General features: G+C 48.3%; 2 protein-coding genes across 3 annotated transcripts in view; one reads left to right on the plus strand and one right to left on the minus strand.

The window, feature by feature from the left end:
• The window catches only part of Rnf169 (ring finger protein 169), a 109,528-nt gene extending 95,872 nt beyond the window's left edge, over positions 1-13,656 (plus strand). The window contains exons 5-7 of the mRNA XM_059270611.1: positions 6,615-6,714; positions 7,330-8,960; positions 13,336-13,656. Coding sequence (XP_059126594.1) covers positions 6,615-6,714; positions 7,330-8,511 — 1,282 coding nt within the window. The 3' untranslated portion in view covers positions 8,512-8,960; positions 13,336-13,656. The remainder of the gene's footprint in view (positions 1-6,614; positions 6,715-7,329; positions 8,961-13,335) is intronic.
• A 2,821-nt stretch (positions 13,657-16,477) lies between these two features.
• Positions 16,478-23,661, minus strand: part of Xrra1 (X-ray radiation resistance associated 1) — a 64,966-nt gene continuing 57,782 nt past the window's right edge. For both annotated transcript variants that reach the window (XM_059270647.1, XM_059270640.1), the window contains 7 exons: positions 23,351-23,444; positions 22,528-22,643; positions 20,020-20,364; positions 18,199-18,397; positions 17,457-17,572; positions 17,221-17,326; positions 16,478-16,922 (listed from right to left, as the gene is read on the minus strand). In XM_059270647.1, the coding sequence (XP_059126630.1) occupies positions 16,663-16,922; positions 17,221-17,326; positions 17,457-17,572; positions 18,199-18,397; positions 20,020-20,364; positions 22,528-22,643; positions 23,351-23,444 (1,236 nt within the window). In that variant the 3' untranslated portion in view covers positions 16,478-16,662. The remainder of the gene's footprint in view (positions 16,923-17,220; positions 17,327-17,456; positions 17,573-18,198; positions 18,398-20,019; positions 20,365-22,527; positions 22,644-23,350; positions 23,445-23,661) is intronic.

Genomic DNA, 23,661 nt, shown 5'->3' on the forward strand with positions numbered 1-23,661 from the left:
AAGTGGTCTTTGAAATCAAACTCATTCTTCTCAGCCCCCCCTGAATTTTTATAGAAAAGTCATATTTACCCATTTCTGGCATCCTCTTTCTGGATGGATTCTGTTGATTTCATAGCTGCAAAGTGTGACCCTTTCTCCTATGGAAATGATGAGTTTTCTTCTGTTTGACAGTATCTGTAGACTTTCCCTCTGGACTTTAAAACTCTTAGAAGGGGTGAGGCCTGTGTTGAGTTTCTTTTCCTTGCCTAGATCTAACATGGGTTTCAGGAAGTTTTTAAAAACCCTGGTCAAGGAATTTCTGGATCCTTTAGCCTTTGCAAGTCCTGGGGAGAAAAAGAAAGCAAGGTTGGATGGTTGCTGGATCCTGGAGGAATAATGAAGGGCGGGCAGGTGGGCAGTCACTCATTTGTTTAGTAAACATTTTGAAAGTGGCTGCTCCATGCTGTGCTCTGTTTTAATATAGGGGCATGCAGCACAGTCTTGACCCCATTTTGTTGTCTTTTTTCCTTAAAGCTGGCCTTAGTCATCCTTCCTGCTAGGGCTCATGTTTTCTTTCCTGCCAGCACGATGTAGTAGCTCTTTTTTTTGCTGCCTCTCTGGACACACATGGACTCTTCTTTCCTGGAGAAGTCACTGGTCTCTGTGTAACCGGGACAAGCTACCAAGTTTAATAACTTGGTCAGAGGTTCTGTCCTGGAAGGTCTCTGATGCAATCAAGTCTGTTCCTGAAACCTTTGTGTGTGTTCTTCTGAAGCAGTTTGGTGGCCTTTATAAAAGTGTTTTACTCTTAGGTGTCGTCCCTGGAGTAACAGTCACTCCTGTGGGGCCCTTCCTGGGTGTTTATTTGCTGTGTGATATTTGTGGAATGGCCATTTGTCTTAGACAGTTAGCGTAGTTGATAGACTCAGAACCCAGTAAGTGGGTAAGCCTGTGACACACACACAGTGATGAAGAAGATAGACTCACTGTGTGTGAGCAGAAGTACAATGTCCTTCCAGCACTGCACATCAGAGTACTTGTCACTTCCTGATTACTATACCCAGTCATAGTTACATCTTAATGATTATGAAACAGGAAGAAAAAAATAAGTCATTTTTTTCCAATAAAGCCAGAAATCACAATTAATATTATAATGTGAAATAACTTTAAAAATAAATTAATATTACTGTACCAAAGGGACATTGCCTCTGTTGGAGTCCATGCTGAATGGGTGTATTGCTTCTCACCAGCTTTGCCTCTACCCTTAGGCTGGTATAATTCTTTCTTCTGAAAGAGAGCCTGCAGATTAATATGCCAGTACATAAAGGCCTTAAAAGTTATTCTCTCTTGGTCAGAACTGCACAAGCATAGAGGCGTGTGCTTGTAGAATATCTCTTCCATATCTTCTTCCCTGTCTCCTAGCCTATCCTTGCCATGGACCAGTTAATATGCAAACACTGACTTTAGACTTTGTTAGCTCACAGTAAGGTCAGTATTATGTAACCTGGATCTTAGGGCTCATCTTACAAATATTCAAGTCAGGCAAGGTTCCACTATTAGTTTAGTTTTTGAGACAGTTAATTCGATATTATATGTGCATGACCGACCCAGAAAGAAGCATCAATTGGAGCCTGTCCCCCATAGCTGTCATGTTCAAGTCCCAAGTCTCCTGTGGAGCCTAAGCAGCTTCGTGAGAGTCCAACAGGGCATTCCTGAGATAGCCAAGCACTCAGTTCCTCAAGGGCTGTGGGTTGGTCACGTAAACGGCTGTAAAAGAGGTATATGCAGACAAGCCTGTAAGGCTTCACGGGGAGGATGGAAGAGCAGATCTACAGAAGGTGACCTCAGAAGATGAGGCACCCATTTCACTGTGGAAGATTTTTTTCAGGAGCATTAAAGAAGATACTGGAGAAACATTATCTTAGTCCGTGTTCTATTGCTGTGAAGAGACACCATGACTGTGGCAACTCTTATTGAAGAAAACATTAAATTGGAGGCTTGCTTACAAGTTTCAGAGGTTTAGTTCATTATCCTCATGGCAGGAAGCATGGCAGCATGCAAGCAGGTACTAGAGCAGTAGCTGAGAGTTACATCCTGATCCATAGGCAGAGAGAGAGAGAGAGACAAAGACAGAGACACAGAGACAGAGACAGACACTGGGCCTGGTGTGGGCTTTTGAAATATCAAAGCCCACCCCCAGTGACACACTTCCTCCAACAAGACCACACCTCCTAATCCTTTAAAAAGAATGCTACTCCCTGATGACTAAGCATTCATATATATAAGCTTATGGAGGCCGTTCAAACCACCACAAACATGCTCTGACAGATTGTTTGACACAGCATGGGAATTCTGAAGTGATTGACGTCATGGCTCACTGTGGCAGCATCCAGAAGAGGAGCTTTGCTTATGTAACCTTTGATGGCCATGACTACATAGGTATGACTGTCCAGAAATACTGTCTGTTGGTCACAGCTATGACGTGAGGAAAGCCTTACTGTTGAAGTAAGGCATGGCTCATGTTTCATCTAGCCAAAGGGGCTGAGATAGCCCTGAATACTTGGTTGGTGGTCATGGAGGCAAGCTTGGTGGTGGTGACAACTTTGGTTGTGGAGGAAACATCAATAGTTCCAGAAACGGTGGTGGCAGCTATGGTGGAGGATACTGTGGCAGTAGGTCTTGTATAATATTAGAGGGACCAGCCTTAATATTATACATCCCAGGGGTCAGAGAGAGAACTACGAACAGCGAGGACTATTTTCAGGAAAATAGAATCTCAGCACACCGAGCTCTTTAGTCCATTTGCTTTAATTCATCTGGAATAACATCCTATTTACACAGCTTAGTTCTGTTCTCGTGCCTCGCTCCTTTCTTGCCTTGATTTCTCTCTATATTTATCTACTGCTTCCTCTATGTTCTATCTTACTTCTCTCATCTTAATTCTGCCTCATCTAGGTCCTTTTCATCTCGTTCTTACCCAGCTAGTACTTCCCTATTTGGCTCTTCCTCATCTTCTATCTCGTCCACATGTTCTCTCTTAATCCTCCTTATCCCTCTCTGTTCTCCGTCTCTAAGTTCTCCACGTTTCTCCTAAATCTCCCAGGAAGCCAGTAATAAACCCAAGCAATCCCCTAGTCGAGCAAGGTCACAGGCTTGAATTCTACAGGGTCATAAAGGTAGGTAAGAATTTTCCTCAGGCAGTGACCACCAGGCTTTCTTTTACAATCCATAATGGGGGTGGTAAAAGAGGAGGTCAACTGAGTGCTAATGACCGGTTTGTATTTTAAAAAGTGGATCTGTGTGCTCAGTCTACATTCCTAGAAGTGGTTAGGTAAGAAGTTAGGGGTCTGTTAGTAAGGTTGTATAAGAAAGGGTCTCACCCTAAATTGCACAAGAAATAAAGCTATCTGCTTGACCTAGGAGACAGGTGTAGTTTTGTTCAGCCTTGGATGCTTGATAGGCATTTTAGATAAATACACTGTTAGGAGTTTTTGGAAGCATGCAAGAAAATCATTTTAGGAACCAGCTAATTTGTGTACACACACACACACACACACACACACACACACACACAAGCTAAAATATCACCAAGATTTCTTAAGCCATGGCTTGCTTGACCTTTGGAGAAGTCCTTGACTTTTCCAAGTAGTAGCTTTTGTGATAGTAGCTGAATGCCATTAATGTTTTCCTGTGGCTTGCAGCAAGTAGGGATGTCTACAATGGATTTGGTAATGAAAAAGCAGTTTTACAGGTAGTGGAAACTACAGTGATATGGCATTTATGATGATCAGTCTTGAGGTTTTCGAGCCTTGGAGGGAGGAAAAACCATAATAAAAAAAGTTCCAGTGGACTCTTCATAGAAGTAGACAATGCTAAAGTTTATCAAAAATATTTTCTCTGTCAGAAACTCATTTGGGTGTCTTCATTGTATGCTTCATCACCACAAATGTAAGTTTGCTCCCTGAGTCTTTTCCTTCACCAATATGGAGTTGAGGGGGAGAGATGTGAAATGGTTTTCCCAGCTGCAGGCAATAGTCATTTGTGTATCTATAATTTGGACTTGAAACCAGACTAGTAACTGTCACCTTGGCCATTAACCCTGACAAGGTGGATTCATAGCCTGTATTGTTAATTCCTCAGTACAGAATTTGGAATTCATGGTTTAGGTGCAGCTTCAGCTTGACTCCTCCAGTGGCATCAGACTGTTCCAGAGAGCTGCTGTACTGAAGTTGCAAAGGTCTTTTTTCTTGCACTGGTCAGGAAATCTTTTCCTCTCATTGTCCGATTGCTTCACTAAAAGTCATGTATCTGAAATAGTAATGCCGCCTCTTTCAGCTCTAAATCCGTGGTCAAAGTGCACATTATTTACAAAGCCTTTTGTGGTGGTATCTGAGTTAGGGTTTTTGTTGCTGTGAAGAGACACCATGACCAATGAAACTCTTATAAAGGAAAACAGTAATTGGAGGTGCCTTAAAGTTTCAGAGTTAGTCCATTATTGTCATGACAGGAAGTACGGCTTTGTGTAGGCAGACATGGTGCTGGAGAAGGAGCTGAGAGTTCTGCATCTTGATCTGCAGGCAGCAGCAGGAGACTATCTGCCACACTGAGCATAACTTGAGTATATGAGACCAATCCCCTTAGTGATACACTTCCTCCAACAAAGGCCACACCTCCTAATAGTGCCACTCCCTATGGGCCAAGCATTCAAACACAAGAGTCTATGGGGACCATTCCTATTCAAACGACCAAGGTGGCTTACATGACTGATAGTTTGTGTGGTTTCTAGGAATGCAAATGAACTTAAATATTTTTCTAGGTAAAGTATTAAGCCAGATTGCTTCTAAGAAGCTGTCTTCTTAAGGTGATGTTGAAGTTTTTTGCTTGCTCCAAAATTGTGGGAGAGTCTCACCTCATTTGAGTTAAGTGCTGAGTTTTCTTGTTAAAGTGCAACTATGTGTTACATAGCCACCATTTTCTCCTGTTAACACCATGTGGCCATAAGAATAGAATGGGCAAAACCACACAGGCGCTGGACTAGAAGCCATTCTCTATGGTGGACAGGTCTTCTCTAGAGATGCAGGGTGCAAAAATACTAAGATAATCCTCCCTCCCTCCCTCCCTCCCTCCCTCCCTCCCTCCCTCCCTTCCTTCCTTCTTTTCTTTCTAAGTTTTCTCTGAGCCGGTTCTGACATTAAAATCTTTTCTACAAAAGAGTTCATATGATGCACCCCATTAAAGAGCTAATTAGGGTCAATTGAGGAAATAATTTTTGTTTGGAATCATCTACATAGTTATGTGTCTGTCTTGATTTATTGGAAATACTTGTTCATCTGGCAAAATGAACATGCTATAGATTTTCCAGTTTTTTTCATTCCATCTTAGTTATAACCCTTTTTTAATGCTATTTCTGCCTTTTATCCCATGACTGTTTTATTATGCTCTTAAATTGTATAAACTGAATTATTTGTCTGTTCACTGGTCTCTGATTCCCTGAAGACCTTGACTGTCTCATCTGTTCTGTATTCTTGGTGCCTGGGCAATGCCCAACAGTGTCTTGTATGTACTGCTTATGTGATGAATGTGTGGTAGACATGTGTCAAGCAGAAGGAAAAAAGTCAGTTGTCATGTGGTGTAGGCGACTGCTTGCTGTGTGCATGCAGCTCCATAGTAGATTCCATCTGGCATTCCATACAGCTGATAGAAGTTAGACCCCCAACCTTTTACCACAAACAAAGTGTAGTTCACAATGAAACTAAGACTCAAATGTAACAACCTAAACTATAAGACTCTTGAGAGGGTGAAAAACAACAACAAATGACTTAGAAATTTAGCTTTATAACAACTTCTCTGTTACTTCATTTATCACACTATAATGTAGTGGACTGCAGCACTCAATACAAATACTGTGGAGTGTGGTTTGTAAGTCATAATAGAGGGCTCAGGAGGCGAGTCAGTGGTTAAGATCACTGACTGCTCTTCCAGAGGACCAGGTTAGATGCATGCACATGGCAGCTCACAACTGTTTGTAACTCTAGTCCTAGGGGATTCAACGCCCTCTTCTGGCCTACATGGGCACCAGGTGTGCATGTGTTAACACAGATATACATGCAGGCAAAACACCCACACACATAAAATAGGTAAAACAAAAATTGTAAAGTTATCATTCATAAGATAAAAATCATATGTTCTGGAAGATTCTTAAGTCATTGAGACTTAAGTGTTTGGAAACTCAAATGTAATGGGGTTAAGCAAGAGACTACACTTAATTTTGACTCCCTAAATAAAAACACAGAACACTGTGGTGCATCTTCCTAAGTGCTTCCATTTTTCATTTCATGGCTGCCTTAGATTGCTTGAGAAGAGGTTTGGGTCTAAGAGGAAGAACAGGTTTTATTTGTAAGGGAATTGCATGCTGTACACGCCCTTCTGAGGGAGGTCCTCTCTACTTCCCCAGGCAGGGGCTAGAGACAAGAGTCTTGTCTTTCTCTGGCATTTGGTTAATAAGTAACCTGTTTTCTATTATAGCTACGTACAGAAATTGTCTTTCTTGGTGAATGGCTTAGAATGGTAAAAGAGATTGTGGTCTTTTCTAAACTCATGTATGGACTAATTGTAACTATGTCTTCTTTTTTCAGGAAGCTAAACAGCAAGGTGCAACGGAGTCAGAGCTGCAGCGACACAGTCCAGGACAGAGTGAAGAGCAGGCTCAGAGCAGCTCCACCCAACAGAGCCAAGGTACACCTCAGCCTCAGGCTGCTGCTGGGGCTCTCTGCCCTTCTGTCTCCCCTCAGCACACACACAGGCAGGTTATATAGTACACAGAGAATCCTATAGACAGATAGGAAGTTTCCAATTAGTAGACAGATGGGGATATTAAGCCATTATAGACTCCTTTTTAAAGGTTTCCATGAGCCCCATCTCCATGAAGTTTTCATGTTGCTGACTCCTTCAGGGGTGTGTGTGTGTGTGTGTGTGTGTGTGTGTGTGTGTGTGTGTGTGTGTGTGTGTTTTAGGCTGGAATTTCCCCAGTTTCAGGTGCACATTACCCTTCCTCCCTTCCTTCCCTGTCCTCCCTCCACCCAAAGGACTTACGTAGAAACAAATACATGCATGAGACGCCTGGAGGGCTGGCTCAGCAATTGAGAACACTTGTTCTTGCCAAGAACCAGACCCATATCAGGCCGCTGCTTCCCATAATTCTAGCTCCAGGGGATTCAACATGCTCTCTGGCCTCTTTGGACACCTGCACATACATGTGCATACATATACACAAGTTTTAAAAAAATAAAAAATAAACAATACAAAAAGTGAAGAAAAATACACACACACAATCTTTTATATTTCTTTCAGGTCACAACTATAACTCCAGGCTCCACCCCCATTATTGGTGTTCTCTTGTCCACTCAAAACAACCGCTGCCTCTCAGCCCCTGACTTAACCATAGAAAAGCGCCTGCCCTTCAGCTCCCTTTCGTCCTTGGCTTCCTTGCATAAGCCAGAGCGCTCTATCAGCCCTGAGAGCAACGACAGCATCTCTGAAGAACTCAACCACTTCAAGCCCATTGTCTGCTCGCCATGCACCCCTCCCAAGAGACTCCCTGATGGCCGAGTGCTAAGTCCACTCATCATCAAGTCAACACCTCGAAACCTGAACAGAAGCCTGCAAAAGCAGACTTCCTACGAGGCTAGTCCACGGATCCTCAAGAAGTGGGAACAGATCTTCCAGGAGCGGCAGATCAAGAAGACGCTTTCCAAAGCCACTCTCACCTCCCTGGCCCCTGAAGGAGGGGAGGAGGTACCAGGCTCGGAAGCTATCCATTCCAGCAAGGAGAGGCCGCCTCTGGCTTTAAGTACAAGACTGTCCAGGGCCCGGATGCTCTCAGAGTGTGCTGGGCCCACCTCCACTGCCCTTGAGTATTTCCCTTCTGTTAACCAGACAAGAGTAGATCAGGACTGTGTTAGAAAAAGGAGCCATGAGGTTCCACTGGAGACCTGCCATTCCTCAGAGTACAGAGGAGTAGCCAGTGGGCCTTCTTTGGAAGGGGAGCAGTTTGAGGAGTCAAGGTCCACCCTAGATGCCACATTAGACAAAACTTGCATAAGCACAGTCATGAAGACCTCGGCAGTTAATTCAGTGCTGCCTAAGAGTGATGTTTTGGGTGGGGTCTTTAAAACAAAGAAACAGCTGAAGACACTCAGTCATTTAGATCTGGCTAATGGCATTCTGATCGACAGCCTAGGAGAGGAGCCAATTCCTTCCCTGCGTAGGGGCCGGAAAAGGCGCTGTAAGACCAAGCACTTGGAACAAAATGGTGTTAAGAAACTGCGACCACCCAGCAGTGACATGGGCCTGGCCCCCAAAGAGTCAGGGCTGCGTGAGGTGGGGCAGAAATGGCAGGAGGAGGAAGAGGACCAGCCGATGGCTCTGCAGTCACAGCGCACATTTGACAGTGAGAGGCGGACTGTGAGCCGGCGGAAAGGCAACGTGGATCAGTATCTCTTACGGTCCAGCAGCCTGGCTGGAGCCAAGTAGCACTTACTGTACAGTGTGGTGTTACCTGCTTTGCCGAGGTCCTTGGCCTCAGTCATTTATCCAAAAGAGCTAGCTGAATGTTCTCACTTTGAGTTTCTTTCAATGGCAAAACACTGTCTAATATGATTCTGAGAGGCTTCAGAGCCTTGGCAATCAAAGCCAAGGGTCTGCATATTTGGCTCTCTAGGATCTGGGCCATACTCCTCACCCCCTGAGTGAGCCAACTCTGAAGGCTTCTGGGCCCAAATCTGGCAGCACCTACTTGGAATGAGATTGGGATTGGCCTCATTCATGAACATGATGGCCAGAGTTAGAGATGGCAGGGAGACGGTACCTTCTCACACTCATAAGAACCCTGGCTTCTTACAACAGAGCAGTGTTTAAGTCAGCCTTGCAGACAGACATTCATTCTTCAGAGACAAACAGTGCAGTGCTGTGGAAGACCTGAGGTAAACAAGTGATCATGTTCGTCTTTGTCACCCCTATGTAACTCTACACACCTAAATCAGTTGAGCTTAGAACTTTGGCTTCTCCAGAAGCTAATTTACATTCTCTGTGTAAACTATGAAATTTGATTGATGCTGTGTGATTGACACCTGCTCTTCCTGACTTGTAAGTGGTGTCAGCTGGATGATGAAGCTGCAGTGCAGATGTTCAGGTTCTCTCAACTGCCAAGTGGTGTAGTCCAGGCTGACCACTGTGTCTCCTGGCCACAAGTCCCATGGATACTCCACAATCACGGTGTGCCCAAAGGAAATACAACCCAACGGCATGCCACGGCTACCTGGGGAGACTGGCTAGGCACTGAGTGTGACAGTGTGAAGCCCACCTAGAAGCAATTAACATTGCTGAGATTGTAACTTTGCTGAGATGTAAATCGTAGAACTGCAGTGAACTCACCTACCCCATTTACAGGCTCCTGTTTTCCCAGGAGTCCTAGCCTGTGAGATAACTATGAGGTTTCCTTACTACTTTCCACTTGGCAATGGCTATCTGCAATTTTGGTCTAAAAATCATGAAAAACTTGCCCCAAAGTCAGGCAGAGATAATGCTGAGACTCCATATTGTGGAAACAAGGTATCTAGCTGGATACAGCTGGTAAATGTAGTCCCATGGACCTTTGGGGTTTATTTTTCTTAGCAGATGACACTGTGTGTCTTTTGCATCCCTGGTGGTGCTTGGTGCTTCTGCCCTTCTGGGCTCAATGAAAATAGGGATTATGATACAATTTTAGGGACTCTCAGGTGGGCTGGCATTCCCTGTGTCTGTATGAGCTGTTACCATAGTCATTTGACTGGCATTTTAACAAACCTTCCAGAGCTTCTGTACCCACCCTTTGCTGTCCCCCTTGCAAGGTCGCAGCAGGATAGTGCATAGTTCTCCAGTGAAGTTGCCTTTGATCAGAGTGTTTCTAAAACAGTCAGTCTAGAAATAGCTAGAGCTACAATCAGCGGCTGAGGGTAGTTACCTGTAGTGCTTTTTCCTGGGGGCAGATGTCAGTCTTTTGGGATTCTAGAAGAGAGAACCTCAGATTTGGAATTAGCCCAAAGTTGGTTGAAGCTTCTAAGAAGGAGGGAAGGAGCATGTGGAGTCCCAAGCAAGGTGTCCCTAAAGCAGACAGAGCTACTTTCTCTACAGCTCAGCGCTGACTCTTCCCGGGGATGCTGGATATGTGAGGCCATCTCCAAGATAGGTGGCTTCAGAGGCTGCTCTGATGGGGACCTGTGTGAGTCCTGGGGTGTGGGTGTATGTTTTACAGACGTGCAACAGTCTCATTCCTTTATATTCGTGCCACTTTACTTCTTGTCCTAGGCAACTTAAGGCTTTAAGAGCTGCTAAAGGCATGTTAATGCCCCAAAAAGGAGAGCTGGCCCTGGTCTGCACATACAAGGAGATTCTATTAGAGAAAACTTTGAAATGTCTGCCACTTCACATATTCATTCCTTTTATGATCTTAGTAATTATTATTGGAAGGCTAGTCTTACTGGGTAGTAGCAAAGACACTTATTTTTCCACATGCCACCCTTTTATACACTAATCAGTAGAAAAACACTTTCGGTTGGAATTAATTTTGGGTTTTGGTAAAAAGATAAAGTATTTTTAAGAGATGAGAAATATATATTTTAAATATCCCCTTGCCCCTAGTTACTACCCTGGTTTTAAGAGTGTGCACAGTGGTGGTGACAGGTGTGGGCTGCAGGTGCAGCGTCACTACTAAGCGAGTGTTGCAGACTCTGGGCCGGACTGTGGCTGTCCCTGTGCACCCCGGTGAGACTCAGCTGTGCTGCAGACAGTGTTGATTCCCGTGCTTCCTGCTGAGCAGTGCTCCTCCAAGTGGAGGCAGCGAGTTTCCGGTGAGGAGCTTTAAAGATGGAAAACTACTAACATGCCACATGCAGGATGCTCTCACGTTTAGTCACTGAAACCTGAACACTGTTTCTGAAAATCCCCATCGCAGTGCTTTCTGAAGCCCTTTACCGCTACAGTTGTTGACGTGGATTCCTGATGAGTAGAGACAAATAGAATGGTTGGGAGGGTAGGTGAGCTAGAGGAAAGAGATTTCACAAAATCAATACTTCCCACAAGTCACTGCAGTTCTGCCCACCCTGCACATTGCCCATGTTCCGCCGTGCCCTTGTGTGTATGCATTCTGATTGTTTCCCTTTCTTATTAAAGAGGAAAGCATGAGGAACAGGACGGTGCGTCTTGCCATTCCTCAAGAGGGCTTGGCAGCCCTTCCCCAGAGAGGTAACTCTGCGGCTGATTGTCCCTGTTGGAAGAAGTCATCTGGCTGGATTGTCGTCAAGTCAGGGATTGTTCATTGTTCAGCCAGCAACTGACTTCTGTCCCTTAGTTACCTTAAAAAAAAAAAAAGTTAAGTCTGGCTGAGGCTTGTCCAGGAATCCTTTCTTAGTTGGCCTCATTTATTAAAAGAAACAACAAAAAACCCAAAACATTTTTTTGTATGGAGGATGTACTGGTCATAAATGTCTTTTTCTTTTTCTTTTTTCTTTTTTTTTTTTTTTTAAGGTAAGATGCCCCTCAGAGAGTAAAGCTATTTAATTAATTATTGTCTGGTTACAAACTAGCCACTGACTAAAATGGGAAGCTGCTACTGAAGGCTGTGTTCATTCAGTAGGCACTTTTGAGTCTTGGACCACCCCAGTGTGCTGGACCACAGGCTAGACCCTGTTGTTGGGGGCCTGTCTTGTGCAGTGTGTGTGGGACATATGTTTGGCTAGAGAGTGCATTAATGATCTTTGGAAGGCCATTTCATCTATAACAATGCTCTTCAATGGTCCTGCTCAGGAGATCTAGCACTCAGCCTGTCACCGGCAACATTTTCCATATCTCATCAGGATTTATGAGTTTGATTAACTCTGCTTTTTCCATTTCCTAAGTAACTTTTCCAGGGAAGAATGGATTTTCTCCTGCAGTGATAGTAGAACAGTTGCTCTGTTCAGAAGCTGCATTTACTTCAAGTTCCAAGAAATGAGGCAGGTCTGGGTCACTGATAGGCCGGAGAAGCCCACTTTTCACTTGAGGGACCTCCTAATGCATTCCCCAAGCTGACCTCTCACCAGAACCGGCAGTGACCTGGGGTTTCTTCTTCCTAACTTGTCACTGAAGTGGAGAGCCATCAGGAGGGGATAGAGGCTAGCTTATCATCATGAGATGTTAAAGCTGGACCAGGCCTAGCCTCTCTTTAAATGAAGACCCACTGTTCTGGTTTCTGCTGTAGTTCTCTAGGGCTGAATAATAATGAGTTACACAATTTGTGAATGAAGGAGACACCCGAATGACAGAGGTTTGAGAATGGCTTTTTCTTTTGTTTCTTTCGGTGAAGATGTACCTATATCCCCTGAATACACCCATACTAAATAGGGTACTTAATAGGGAAAACCCTGTAGTGTGAGCTAAGTAATGAGTGGAATTTTGTTGTAGTTATTTTAATCATAGCCTTTGCTGTTTCTTTCCAAATCAACCTCCTTAGGGTCTTAAATCTTTCTTAGCCAGCCCTTTCCTCATCAACCAGAGAATGCTCCTTAGATTTAGCTTTTAGAGAGAAGGGAGCTGGTTAAAGTTCTTAGGAGCCAGTAGGGCAGGGAGCAGATTTTGAGGACAAGGCTGCTGCACAGATTCTCTTTGATGACCCGGAAATGCTCCTTTGCCTGTGGTTAGTCTGTAGCATTCTGAAGACTGTTCTGCAGAAGAGATGTAGCTACACAGAGGTTACCAATTCAGTCAAAGGGGATGGCGGAAGAAGCCCCAAGCCCATGTGAGCAGACTACTCTGCGTCTTGCCAGTGTTTCTTCTGAGGGGAAAATGTACTTTTGTGTTTCCTAAGTTTGTTGCCGGGAATGTGTGAGTGCTGACCTTAGGCTCTGAACAGGCTCCCTCCCTTTCTGGTGTCTCAGGGCCAGAAAGAGCTAGACAAAGTCGTGCTAAGGTCAGGCTTGCTGGTCTCCTTCCCTACGCTGAGTGTGAGCAGACAGTGCAGGCTTCCGTGTCAAGCTGTGCAGGGCGGAGCTTCCTCCTGGTGCCAGACTCTGTAGCAGCAGTCAGTTCTCCCTGGCTGGCACTTGCCAAACTGTGCCCCCAGTGCCGACATGACCATCAGCCCGAAGCCTCCAGCAAAGCGAGATAACAGATACTATGCAAGACAGGAAGTGACTAGTTGAAATGCCAACTAGTGGGTGTCCCCCCTTTCTTTTTGCACCTGATACACTGTTTACTCTTAACTGTACAAATATAGTTGTATTAAGAGCCAAGAGCCGAACCTTTCCACCTAGAAATATAAATTGGTTGTCTGTTTGGTTTTAGGCAACCTGCTGTAGCTCCTTGTGGTCTGGTGGTTGTGACTTACTCAACCTGTTTACATTAGGATCGGAGAAGGGGCCTTGCATCCTGGTGGACTGCCACTGCTGTCTGTACCCCCTTGACTCATAAAGAGCCTTTTGGCAGAGGACTTGGGACAAGGTATGCTCTGTCAAGGGATGCTTTTACCACAGTGAAATGGTGTGGAATCAAGTGGGATAATGTGTGATTAAAACAGTACCAAAGTGCATTCTTCAATGTGTGTATGTGCCTGTTCCAGGCGAGGCCCAAGTTGAAAATGCAGTAAAGCAGACTCCTGAAAGCAAACAGTCTACTTCTGGTTAGTCTCTAGAGTGTGCTGCGTCTGACAGTGTGCTCTAAGCTTAAGGCAGGTGTTTGTTTGGGTGCTGTCCTGGGCCAGGGAGGTACCGGGAATGGAAGGCCTTACCTGGGCATTCAGAATGAGGGGGAAGGCACTGGGTGGGATCTCCACAGGGAACAAGTCTACCATTTTATGTGTTCTAATGGTTGGTATTTACAGTTTCCTGACCTCTTGAGACCATTGTAACTTCTCTGAAGACGCACGTTTGAGTAAAGAATGACTGGGAGATGTCACTGTCCTTGCACCTTACAGCTGGACTTAGAAATATGATTGTTGCCAGGCGGTGGTGGTGCACACCTTTAATCCCAGCACTTGGGAGGCAGAGGCAGGCGGATCTCTGTGAGTTCGAGGCCAGCCTGGTCTCCAAAGCGAGTTCCAGGAAAGGTGCAAAACTACACAGAGAAACCCTGTCTCGAAACAAAACAAAACAACAACAACAACAAAAAGAAATATGATTGTTAAAAATGCTCTTCTTTGGAACCATTGCTCAGAAAGTCATAAAAAAAAACCTCTGACATGAGTTTTTCACAGAGCATGGAACAAATGTTAACCTGTTTCTCTTAAACTCAGAAAACGACCCTGGAAGACTCTGCCAGCACATGCGGGATCTCTGAAGTCACTTTACACAAGGCCTTCAAGGGGGAGTGGTTCAAGTGAACATGCAGCCAGTTGGAGTCTTGAAAACAGTACTCGGCACTTGGTCCCTAGCATAGCAAGGCGCTGTACACACTATTTATTCCCTCTTAACTAGGTATGCTGCGTGTCCTTTACAGATGGGAACTCCAGCCCTGGCTGTAACTCCAGAGCCTAGGTGCTAGGCCTCTGACTCCAAAGCTGCTGGTCACCTCTTCTGCTGCTGTGGCCTCAGCTAACTTCGCAGTGCAAAGCTCTACCACTGGCCTTGGCCAGCAGTTTGGTTCCAGTTGCTGTCTGGACTGGAACTGGTGGGGCCAGTGACCAGGCTGTCTTCCCACTTTACCCACTGTCCTGTGGAATTCTGAGTTAATTCCAGATGTGAGCACAGTTTGCTTTCCCATCTGTCGGTTCTCCCAGAGCCTCACTAACTTCCAGATTGCTCATTAGTGTCTCAGGTGACTAGCCGGCTCAGTTTGGGAAGACTGAAGGTCACGTAAACTGAAGCGGAAAGTTAAGAGTGATACCAGCATCGAGTATATGGAAGCAGGAGGATCAGGAGTTCAAGGTCATCCTTGGCTATATAGTTTGAGGCTACCCTGGGCTACATGAATCCCTGTCAGAAAATACAAGGAAAAAAAAAGGATGAAAAACATAAGTTGCCACGTCATCTTATCAAGTCTTACTAGAATAGTAGCAGAGTTGGGGTGCTACATGGTAGCTTCCAGCTTGGGGTTCAGTTGCAACACTTTGTTACATGTTTGGAAAAAGGCTCATGCTTGAACTCTGAAAGCAGCTTCTGGGGTAAGAAGCCAAAGGAATTTAGAAAGATCAGAAACTTAGTAAAGAGAGACAACCAGCTTGTTCACCTGAGAGAAAGTGGTGCCTTGCCCAGACAAGTGTGCCCTCTTTGGAATGCCCTCACACTGGTTAAGGGGCTGCCATGGGGGTACAAAGGGCAGAGCTGGAACTGAGGGACTTAGGCAGATAGGCTACACAGTCCATTCTAACATAACCGTTAAAACTGCCCACGAAGGGGCTTTCCTCCTGAGTCAGTTCCATTACTGGGTGACTACAAGAAGCTAGGTTGGAACACAGTGTGTGTGTGGTGTGTGTGTGTAGGTAGGTAGGTCCATTCTTGAGAATATGTGGCAGGAACACATCTGGCTGAAGGGAGCACTCTAGGAGGTTCTCCAGAAGTGGAACCTGGTGGGTTGACAGTGTGACTGTCAGGGTGGCTTCTCCTAACAGGAAAGGAAAGATGGATGCTAGCAAGTCAACCACAAATGCTCTGAATGTGGCTGCTGCTGTAGGTCACTGCATCACCTGTATCTGTCAGGCGTCGAAATGGGCTAACGATACTCTTGTCACCTGGTGTGGCCTGTGTAGTGATGGTACATGCATGTGTATGTCTGAGTATGATCACAGCTTCATATAAGCACTTAACTGGCTATTTACATGAGTCTGTGAAGTTGAGTTCAGTAATATGCAAATGGATGGAGTTTGGATTTGGGGAATCTGCCTTGCTGAGGATCAAGAAGCATACTTGGACCCTAGGGACTGCAGGTCTGCTGCCCAGATCTGAAGTCGCCGTCCCCAGGGGAGAAGTCTTAGGTCCCACACAGCATAGCCCCGGTGGACTTCTCCAGACTCTTCTGGGGTAGGTGCTGCCTACTGGGCACACACCAGGAATGCAGCAGCCCCAGTCTGCCTTGGCCAGAATGTTGCTTTATTATGAACTGGGGTGCCCGCCCAGCCCCGATGTTTGTGTTCTTGCCTTTAGCCTGTGTCCTGGATTATAGGTCCCTGGGAAACTAACCCCTCCCCTCTTCTCCCAGCCATTATCTCAAAAGGGACCATTCCATCTTCTGTCACCCTCACAGTGGAAAACGTTCCTTACAGGAAATCTGTCTACCCAGCCTCTGGCCCTCTGCTTTGCTACCCTGCCTCTTGCTGGCTGCAGTGCACTTCTGAGTTTTCTATGCTACTCTCTGTCTGAGCTGTCATGAGCGACTCGGGTGGGTTTCTCATAGCCCTCTTGGGATGCAGGAATCAGTGGAGATTTTTTCCTTGGTGACACCACCACTGTGGCCCTGGCCTGGCTTCCAGGAAGAACGCTTGGCACCCACTGTGTTGCTCTATGCACCACTCTTTATTGCCGCTGGGCCAGCCACCAGGTGCAGCCTGGCCAGGCTCGGAGGCGAGGTCCTGCCGAGCTCCACATGCTGACCACGAAGCGAGATGGAGCCCAAGCCCCCTCTGTTCAGGGCTGGGCACGGTCCAGGGCACATAGCCCCTGGGGAGGGCGGTGCGTAGCTCTACTCTTTCGAGTCGCTGGCCGTGGTGTCCTGGCAGAACTCGTCCATGAACTCGAGGAAGCGGCCCAACTTGGGCTGGCCCGCACTCAGCGCGCGGCGGGTGGGCGGCCTGGGCGGCGGGCTGGCCGTGAACACAGTCCGCAGTGAGCTGCGCACCAGCTGCCTGTAGCGGGCACGGAACTCCTTGAGCAGCTTCTTGGCCTCCCGGTACTGCTTCTGGTTCACCAGGCGCTGCTGTGCACGCCGCTGCAGCACGGCGCCTGCAGGGACGAGACAGGACAGCGCCAGGCTCGCCCGGTTCCCCTGGCCCAGAGATGCACAAAGCATATTGGTGGGTGGAAGCAGTCCAGCCCCCACAGTGGGCAGTCATACCTCAGTTCAAAATCCAAAGGTGCCTGGTGACAGGGGAGCCTCCTGCCTGCCTGCCCACCCTGCACACACCGTAGATGGCTCGGAAATCCCCACTTCCACAGCCCTCCCTGCTTTCCGTGCTCCCTTCTAGGTTCACACCAGTCCTCCCCACTAGACGCCAGCCCTGGTAGGATAGTGGCACCATACCCAGTGGAGCTTCAGTGACGTTCCGAGGGTCCCGCATGCGAATGAGGATGTCATCCAGCAGCTGCGCTCGTGTCTTCCGTGGGGGTGGGATTGGTATCCTCCCAGTCTGGCACAAGGTAAAGAGGTCTGTCACTTCATGCACTCATTGTGACAGGCAGTAGGGAACCGGGCCTCAGGGTCCCAAGGTCCTGCAGAGACCTCAGAACTCAGGAGCAGTCAGTGGCTGAGGTGCTTACCCGCTTCTCCTTGGGGATGTAGGGTTTCTGGAAAGTGTCCAGCCTGGGCTTGGAGGAACGGCAGATGAGCGGCTGCTTCAGCATGCGATGTAGGGCCTGTGCGTTCTTCTGGATGCCTAGCAGAGAAGGCAGCAGCAATAGGCGTTATCCCTGACCCCGCTTAGTGCTGGGGGAAAGGACTGCAGAGCCCAAGAAAGTCATTCCCAGAGCTCCCTCATCTGCTCCCCTCAATGCTTCACCATTCATTGAGTGAAAGTCTGCCTGAGCTCAGAGCCTGATGTGAGAAGACTGGGCCTCACAGTGATTCCTTGAACTCGGGGGTCACGTGACAGGGTGACTCCCAGGAGACCAGCTCCAGGCTCTTTTGGAGGCACAGATACTGTTGACACATCAGAGTAAATAGAATCATAGCTGAGAGGGCACTGCCTCTGCTCCCCCAAACCAGGTGGGGGTGGGGGTGGGATGGTCTACTGGGCCTTAACAGAGGCTGGCAGGAGCTCAGGAACCTGGCTTTGTTTGGTCATTAACCCTTCTCTGTGAGCAGTTTCCCACCCTGGGCAACCGGGCTAATGCAGCCAGTCTTTGAAAAAACCGTGACCTCAAGCATTGAAGGTTCAGCAAAGTGTAGTGACGCTGACGTGCCCTAAGAAACCCCCTGACAGACATCCAAATGGAGGGCAGCACCAACCTTGGCCTGGCATGGCCTGCTCTGGGCTGAGGGATGCCCCTGGCCCTGACATACCCTTGGGCTCCACAAAGGCTGGGTCAGGCTTGGCTGTGAGCAGCTCCTCATAACCATAGTACTTGTTGTACGTAGAGGCAGACGGGTGCTTCCTCCGCGTCCTCTTCACCTCTCTGGGTGCAGTTAGTGGTCTCTTCTGGTCACTCTCCTTTGCCTCTAACTTTTCCTTGTGGACGGTGGAGGGTGGCAGCTCATTCACCTGTGCCGGGAAGAAAACATGTTCCCTGGCGGATCCCAGCATGGGCTCTGCACAGCCTGCAGGGTTGGGTCCTGATGCAGGAAGAGCTGAGGGGTGGAGGAGGCTGATGATAGGTGATGTGTGCCAACAGGAGAAGGCATGGCCAATCTGCGCAATCTCAGAGGAGGCCCCAAGCCAGCCAGAGAACTCCATAGGAAGTGATTCCTTAGTCTGGGCCAAGTCTTGGGGACAAAGGAGAGCTGTTCCCAGACAAAGCAGACAGAGGGCTGGACTGCAGGCCGTGACGAAGGCTGGCAGCTGGAGCAGTCGAGAAACAGCATGGCACACTTAAAGAGTAATGTAACACAGGTGAAGGACCTTCAAATGCCATGCTGAGGATGCTTGTTTTATATTCTTTATTCTTGCTTTGAGGTAAACCAGGTACATTTTGGCCTACCCAAATGGTTTTTATACAATACAGGAAGCCCTATCCCATGTAGGGACGTTCTGGGGGACCCTGCCAACTCTTCTAGCCTTATGGAGGTTGAACAGTCCTTATATGAAATGCCTAGGGGAAGAATGTTTATGTTTTAGAATATTTACATGACAAGATGCTTGGCATGGGACCCATGTCTACATGTAAAATTTGTTTATGTTTTATGTATATTTTATATACATAGCCCTAAGGTAATTTCATATATCAAGTGATTTTATGCGTGAAACAAAATTTCATGATATGAAATTTTCCTCTTGTGAATATGTTGGCACCTAAAAAATTTTCAGAATTCAGAACATTTGGAATTTGATTCATTCATATTGGGAATGTTCAATCTGTATTTCCTTTCTCTACACTAGTGGTTCTCAACTTTCCTAATGCTGCAACCCTTTAATACAGTTCCTTGTGTTGTGGTGACCCCTAAGCATAAAATTATTTTTGTAGCTACTTTGTAACTAATTTTGCTACTGTATGAATTATAATGTAAATATCTGTGTTTTCTGATGGTCTTAGGTGACCTCCGTGAAAGGATTGCTCAACTACAAAGGGATCATGACCCACAGGTTGAGAACCCCTATTCTACACACTACTGCATTGATACTGGGTATTCATGGTTCCTAAACTTCTGTTTGAATTGCTCCTCCTGCACCATACTTCTTGCTCTCTCTGCCAGTATCTCCACCTTGCTAAGGTCCCCCTGGCCTGAGAAGCACAGCTCATCCTGATTTGGACAGAGGCATCCCTCCTCAGGGCTGGTCCCTGGGTTCCCCCAGTCTCAGCACAGATGGCCAGTTCTGTTTCTGTCAGCGTTCCCATTAGACCATAAGCACCTCGGAGGTGGCACCTGTAGCTACGCCATCTTGGTTCCCAGGACCCAGGGCAGCCTGAGACGTGAGATAACTCTTAGCAAAGGCATGAGCAGTGACACACCTCTGCAAACTGGCCAGCACCACATTGCAGTGAGATCCGAGATGCTGTCTGTGCCGCTGTACTACTAGAGCCTGTGTAGCCCGATCAAGGGTCCCTGAGAGCTGCATGGCCTTCAGGTTTCCCTGCCTGTCCTGGGCAGCCCAGGGCAGTGCCAGTAGCTCAGAGCAGGAACCTGTGGACACTGCAGCCAGGGGTGGAGGCACCCGGGGACAGGTACCTGGGTCAGGAAGATGGACTCCGTACTCTTGGCATCTTCATCTGATGGGTGCTCTGGGCTCAAGAGGGCAGCTGCACGGCTCGGGTGGGACACCGGCTCACTGTGCACAGTGGAGTCGGAGCAGATGGGAGGCATCGGCACAAAGGTCCGGTGAGTGAGGGAAGTGCCTTCGGAGCCCTCAGTGGCCAGCAGCGCCTCCTGAGAGGTGTCTTCTTCAGTAGAGGGCAGCACTTCAGCTCCTGGCTCTGGCTCCCGCATAAGACCTGAGGGAGGCTTGTCTGTGGTCAAGCTCATGTGGTGGGGGACCAGAGAATGCCGTGACACCTTGGGGACGTGAGTTTTCACCTGCATAAGAGAAAGGCTGGGTTAGTTGGCTCCACAGTTCGGAGGGAGTCCTGGGCCCCACCAGTCTCAGATGGTTGCACAGTGGGCGGGCGTGTGCAGTTTGGGCCCTGCACAGAGGACACAGCTTCCCTCTATACCACCACGGCGGCTCAGTGGGGAAGGAAAGAACTGGTTGTCACACAGATGTGAACTTTATAAGTGACCGGAACAACTAGCCTCTTTCCCAGGTCAGAGGGGTAAAATGACTTGTCCTGTGCTCGAGGCCTCAGCTGTATCCTGACCTCACTCTGCTCCTGGCAGTGTCTCTCTTCAGGAATGCCTCTCCTGTTCCTCAGGGATGGTGGTGGCCCTGCTTTTCCTGAGCCAAGTTTCTCAGGAGCTGTGGAGCTACCTAACTGGCAGGGCCTCTCACCATCTTTCCTGCACTGTCTCCTGGGGGGGAGGGGAGGGGCAGCGAGGAGGCGGGGCCGGCTGTGCCCTCTTGTCAAGGTTTACAGACTGACTAGTGGAGCAGAAAGACCCTGGGCTGCACTTAGGAGCATGCGCGCTGAGACACAGCTGGATCCCTGGAAGCTGCTTCCTTGTGAACAGGGCAGACGCCCCTGCCCAGCCTGTACCTGGATCCACCATCTGAGGAGTGGGAAGGACCACTCCTCTCTAATGTAAGTTTCATTTTAAGAAGTTTTTTTCTTTTTGGTATGTGAGGAGTCCATGTTTTGAATGGCAGCCTGAAGGGCATGGATCCAGAACCCATGTCACAGGGGCAAGGCAGCTTGGACACACCAGGAGCCCTTGCCAGCGGGGTGGGGGTGGGGGTGGGGGGGCAGCATCTCCCTCCCTCCGTTGGCCTGTGGGTGAGAGATGGAGAGCTACTGGAGAAAGACTCCTCAAGTATGCCCTACTCTCCTAGGCCCCTCCCGCAGGTGAACTGACAGTCCATCCCTGCCTCACTGGTGGCCCGACCTCCTGCCCATGCCCGAACAGGGCCTGTAGCCTTTGTCCAGGGAGCCGAGGAGGAAGAGTCCCAGGACGGACCTGCGTGGGTAGCTCCACCTCTCAGCACACTGCAGACAGACTGCTATCCCAGCCGGCTTTAGGCCCACGCCATGTTCTGGGGTCAGGTGATGTGTGTGCCTAGATGTACCTTAGTGCTCTGTTTCTCACCAGCTGGTACTGTGTTTATTAAGACCTGAATTACTCAGACCCTTGAACAGGAGGAGGGGTGAGGGGCACCCTGAACCCAACACTGACTTGTATTTGGTGAGCTGAGCCTGTTTTCTTGGGAGAAGAGTGGGGGCAGAGGTGTGAGGAGGACTGGCCATGGACCACTTAGGAGGCAGAGGCCTGTAGCCAGCATCTAGCTCATGAACATGCTCCCCCGCCAGATGGCGGGTGTGCAGGGAGGTGGTAGGTCTCAGAGCAGGCCACAGGAACCCGAGGAATTTCTCTTTCTGGCTTTAAACCCTGCTCTCCTCCTTTGAGAGCTTAAGAGCTTGGTCAGACAGAAGCAGCCACAGAGCAGATGGCGAGGGACAGATGTGTCCTCCCTGGGGGACCAGCAGTGTCCACAGATGGTTTGAAATTGCTTCAGATCAAGAGGATGATAATTACTAATTCATGGCCCCCAGAGGTGAGGCTGAGAACCCGCTGGGGGTGAGAGAATTCAGCCTGCCTGCGGCAGGGGCTGTGTATCCAGTCCTGACACCCCAGAGCTGGAACTTTCACCAGGAGCATGTGTGGCTAAGGGCTTGGGCTCTTCAGTGTGGCTTCATGCCGCCTTTCATCCAGCCCTTTCAGCAGCCCTGGGAGGCTCGAGAGCTGAGACAGCAGCAGCTCCAAGATCAAAACCCTTGCCAAGTTCAGACAGCTATGGACAGTGATGGGTCTAACCTGAAGGCGGATTTCTCCCCCACTTCTCTGGCCCTAGTTTCTCTAAATTAGGGGGTCACTGACTTAGTGACCTCCAAGGCTATCCCTCCTCTTGTTGGGGCCTTCTGTCTTACCACCCTGCTTCTAGCTGTGTCTAACAAGGAAGGAGGCACGTGAGTCAATGGAGAGAGAGTTTCCAGGTTTGGTTGGGGAGGGGGCTTCTCATGCCCAGCCTAGTGTGTATGTGAAAATAGGCTCCACCTCCCCGGAGTAGGCCCCAGTTGGAAGGCTTACCTTTCGTGATTCCTTCCGAGGCATCAAAATATGGTGTTTAGATTTTACCAGTTTCCTTCGAACTAGGCGGATGCCCAGGCGCTCCTGGAGGAAGCTCTTTAGCAGTGGTGGTATCCCTGGTGTTGTGAAGGGAAAAAAAAAAAAGACAATTAGCTAGTATCTCCTGGGGCTTACTGTGTGTTTGCACTGTTCAGTTACTTTGTATGTGTTAGTGTAAGTGTACTTCTCTTTTCAACCACGGGAAGTAGGTGCCATATTATTCCTATTCTATGAGCAAGGAAAGTGGCACACAGAGGCTACAGTGACGGTGACAAAGTGCAGCAAGGCTTAGCACCCCACTGGTGTGACAACAGGCCCGGGAGGGACTCTAACACACCTCCAGCTGTGAGGTCTGGGCCAGAAGATGGTGGACTCCACAACAGAACTGCATTCAGAAGGCTGGCAGAGCCAGCCCTGCGGCTGTGCCCGCCACACAGCCCTGCGGCTGTGCCCGCCACACAGCCCTGCTCTGCAATCAGGGTGAAGCTTATAGAGCTCAAGTAAGGGCTAGAGAATTCCAAATTCCCAGTTTTTTTCCCCCTGAGTGACCTTGAGCAGATCATAACCACTGTGAACTTTGGTTTCCACCAAAGTTGTTGAGGTTAGTGCCTGTTTGCCATGGCTGCTGTTGGGGCAGCAGGTGCAAAGCAGGGCTCCATTCTCCAGGGTAGCTGAGCCTCCCCTTCTCACCCCACCAGCAAGTTTAGCCTAGCGTCTAAGGTGAGAGCGAGGGTCCTAGGGCTAACCCTGAGCACTGGGTCGGGGACAGACTGTGGCCACCCACCTCGTGTGTGCGCCACCAGAGGGTTGTTGTGGAAGACAAGCTCACAGAGAGAGGGGAAGAGCGCTGCTGGCAGGACAGCGTCCTCCTTCGCGATCTGAAACAAGTGCAGGAGACACGTTAGTTGGTGCTCCCCACCCAGGTGGGAGGGGCTGGCTAGCAAGGACAGCTGCAGAACAGATGTGGGAGTGATGGACAGCAGGCAATGCCTTATCCCTGCACCATCACCTGCTCGGGCCCAGACACTTTGCCCTCTGTCTAAAGATTCTGCCACCACTGCTTCATTGTTTGAAAATATTTTTTACTATTTTATG

This window comes from Peromyscus eremicus, chromosome 1, assembly GCF_949786415.1.
Source record: "Peromyscus eremicus chromosome 1, PerEre_H2_v1, whole genome shotgun sequence".
NCBI classification, from domain to species: Eukaryota; Metazoa; Chordata; class Mammalia; order Rodentia; family Cricetidae; genus Peromyscus; species Peromyscus eremicus.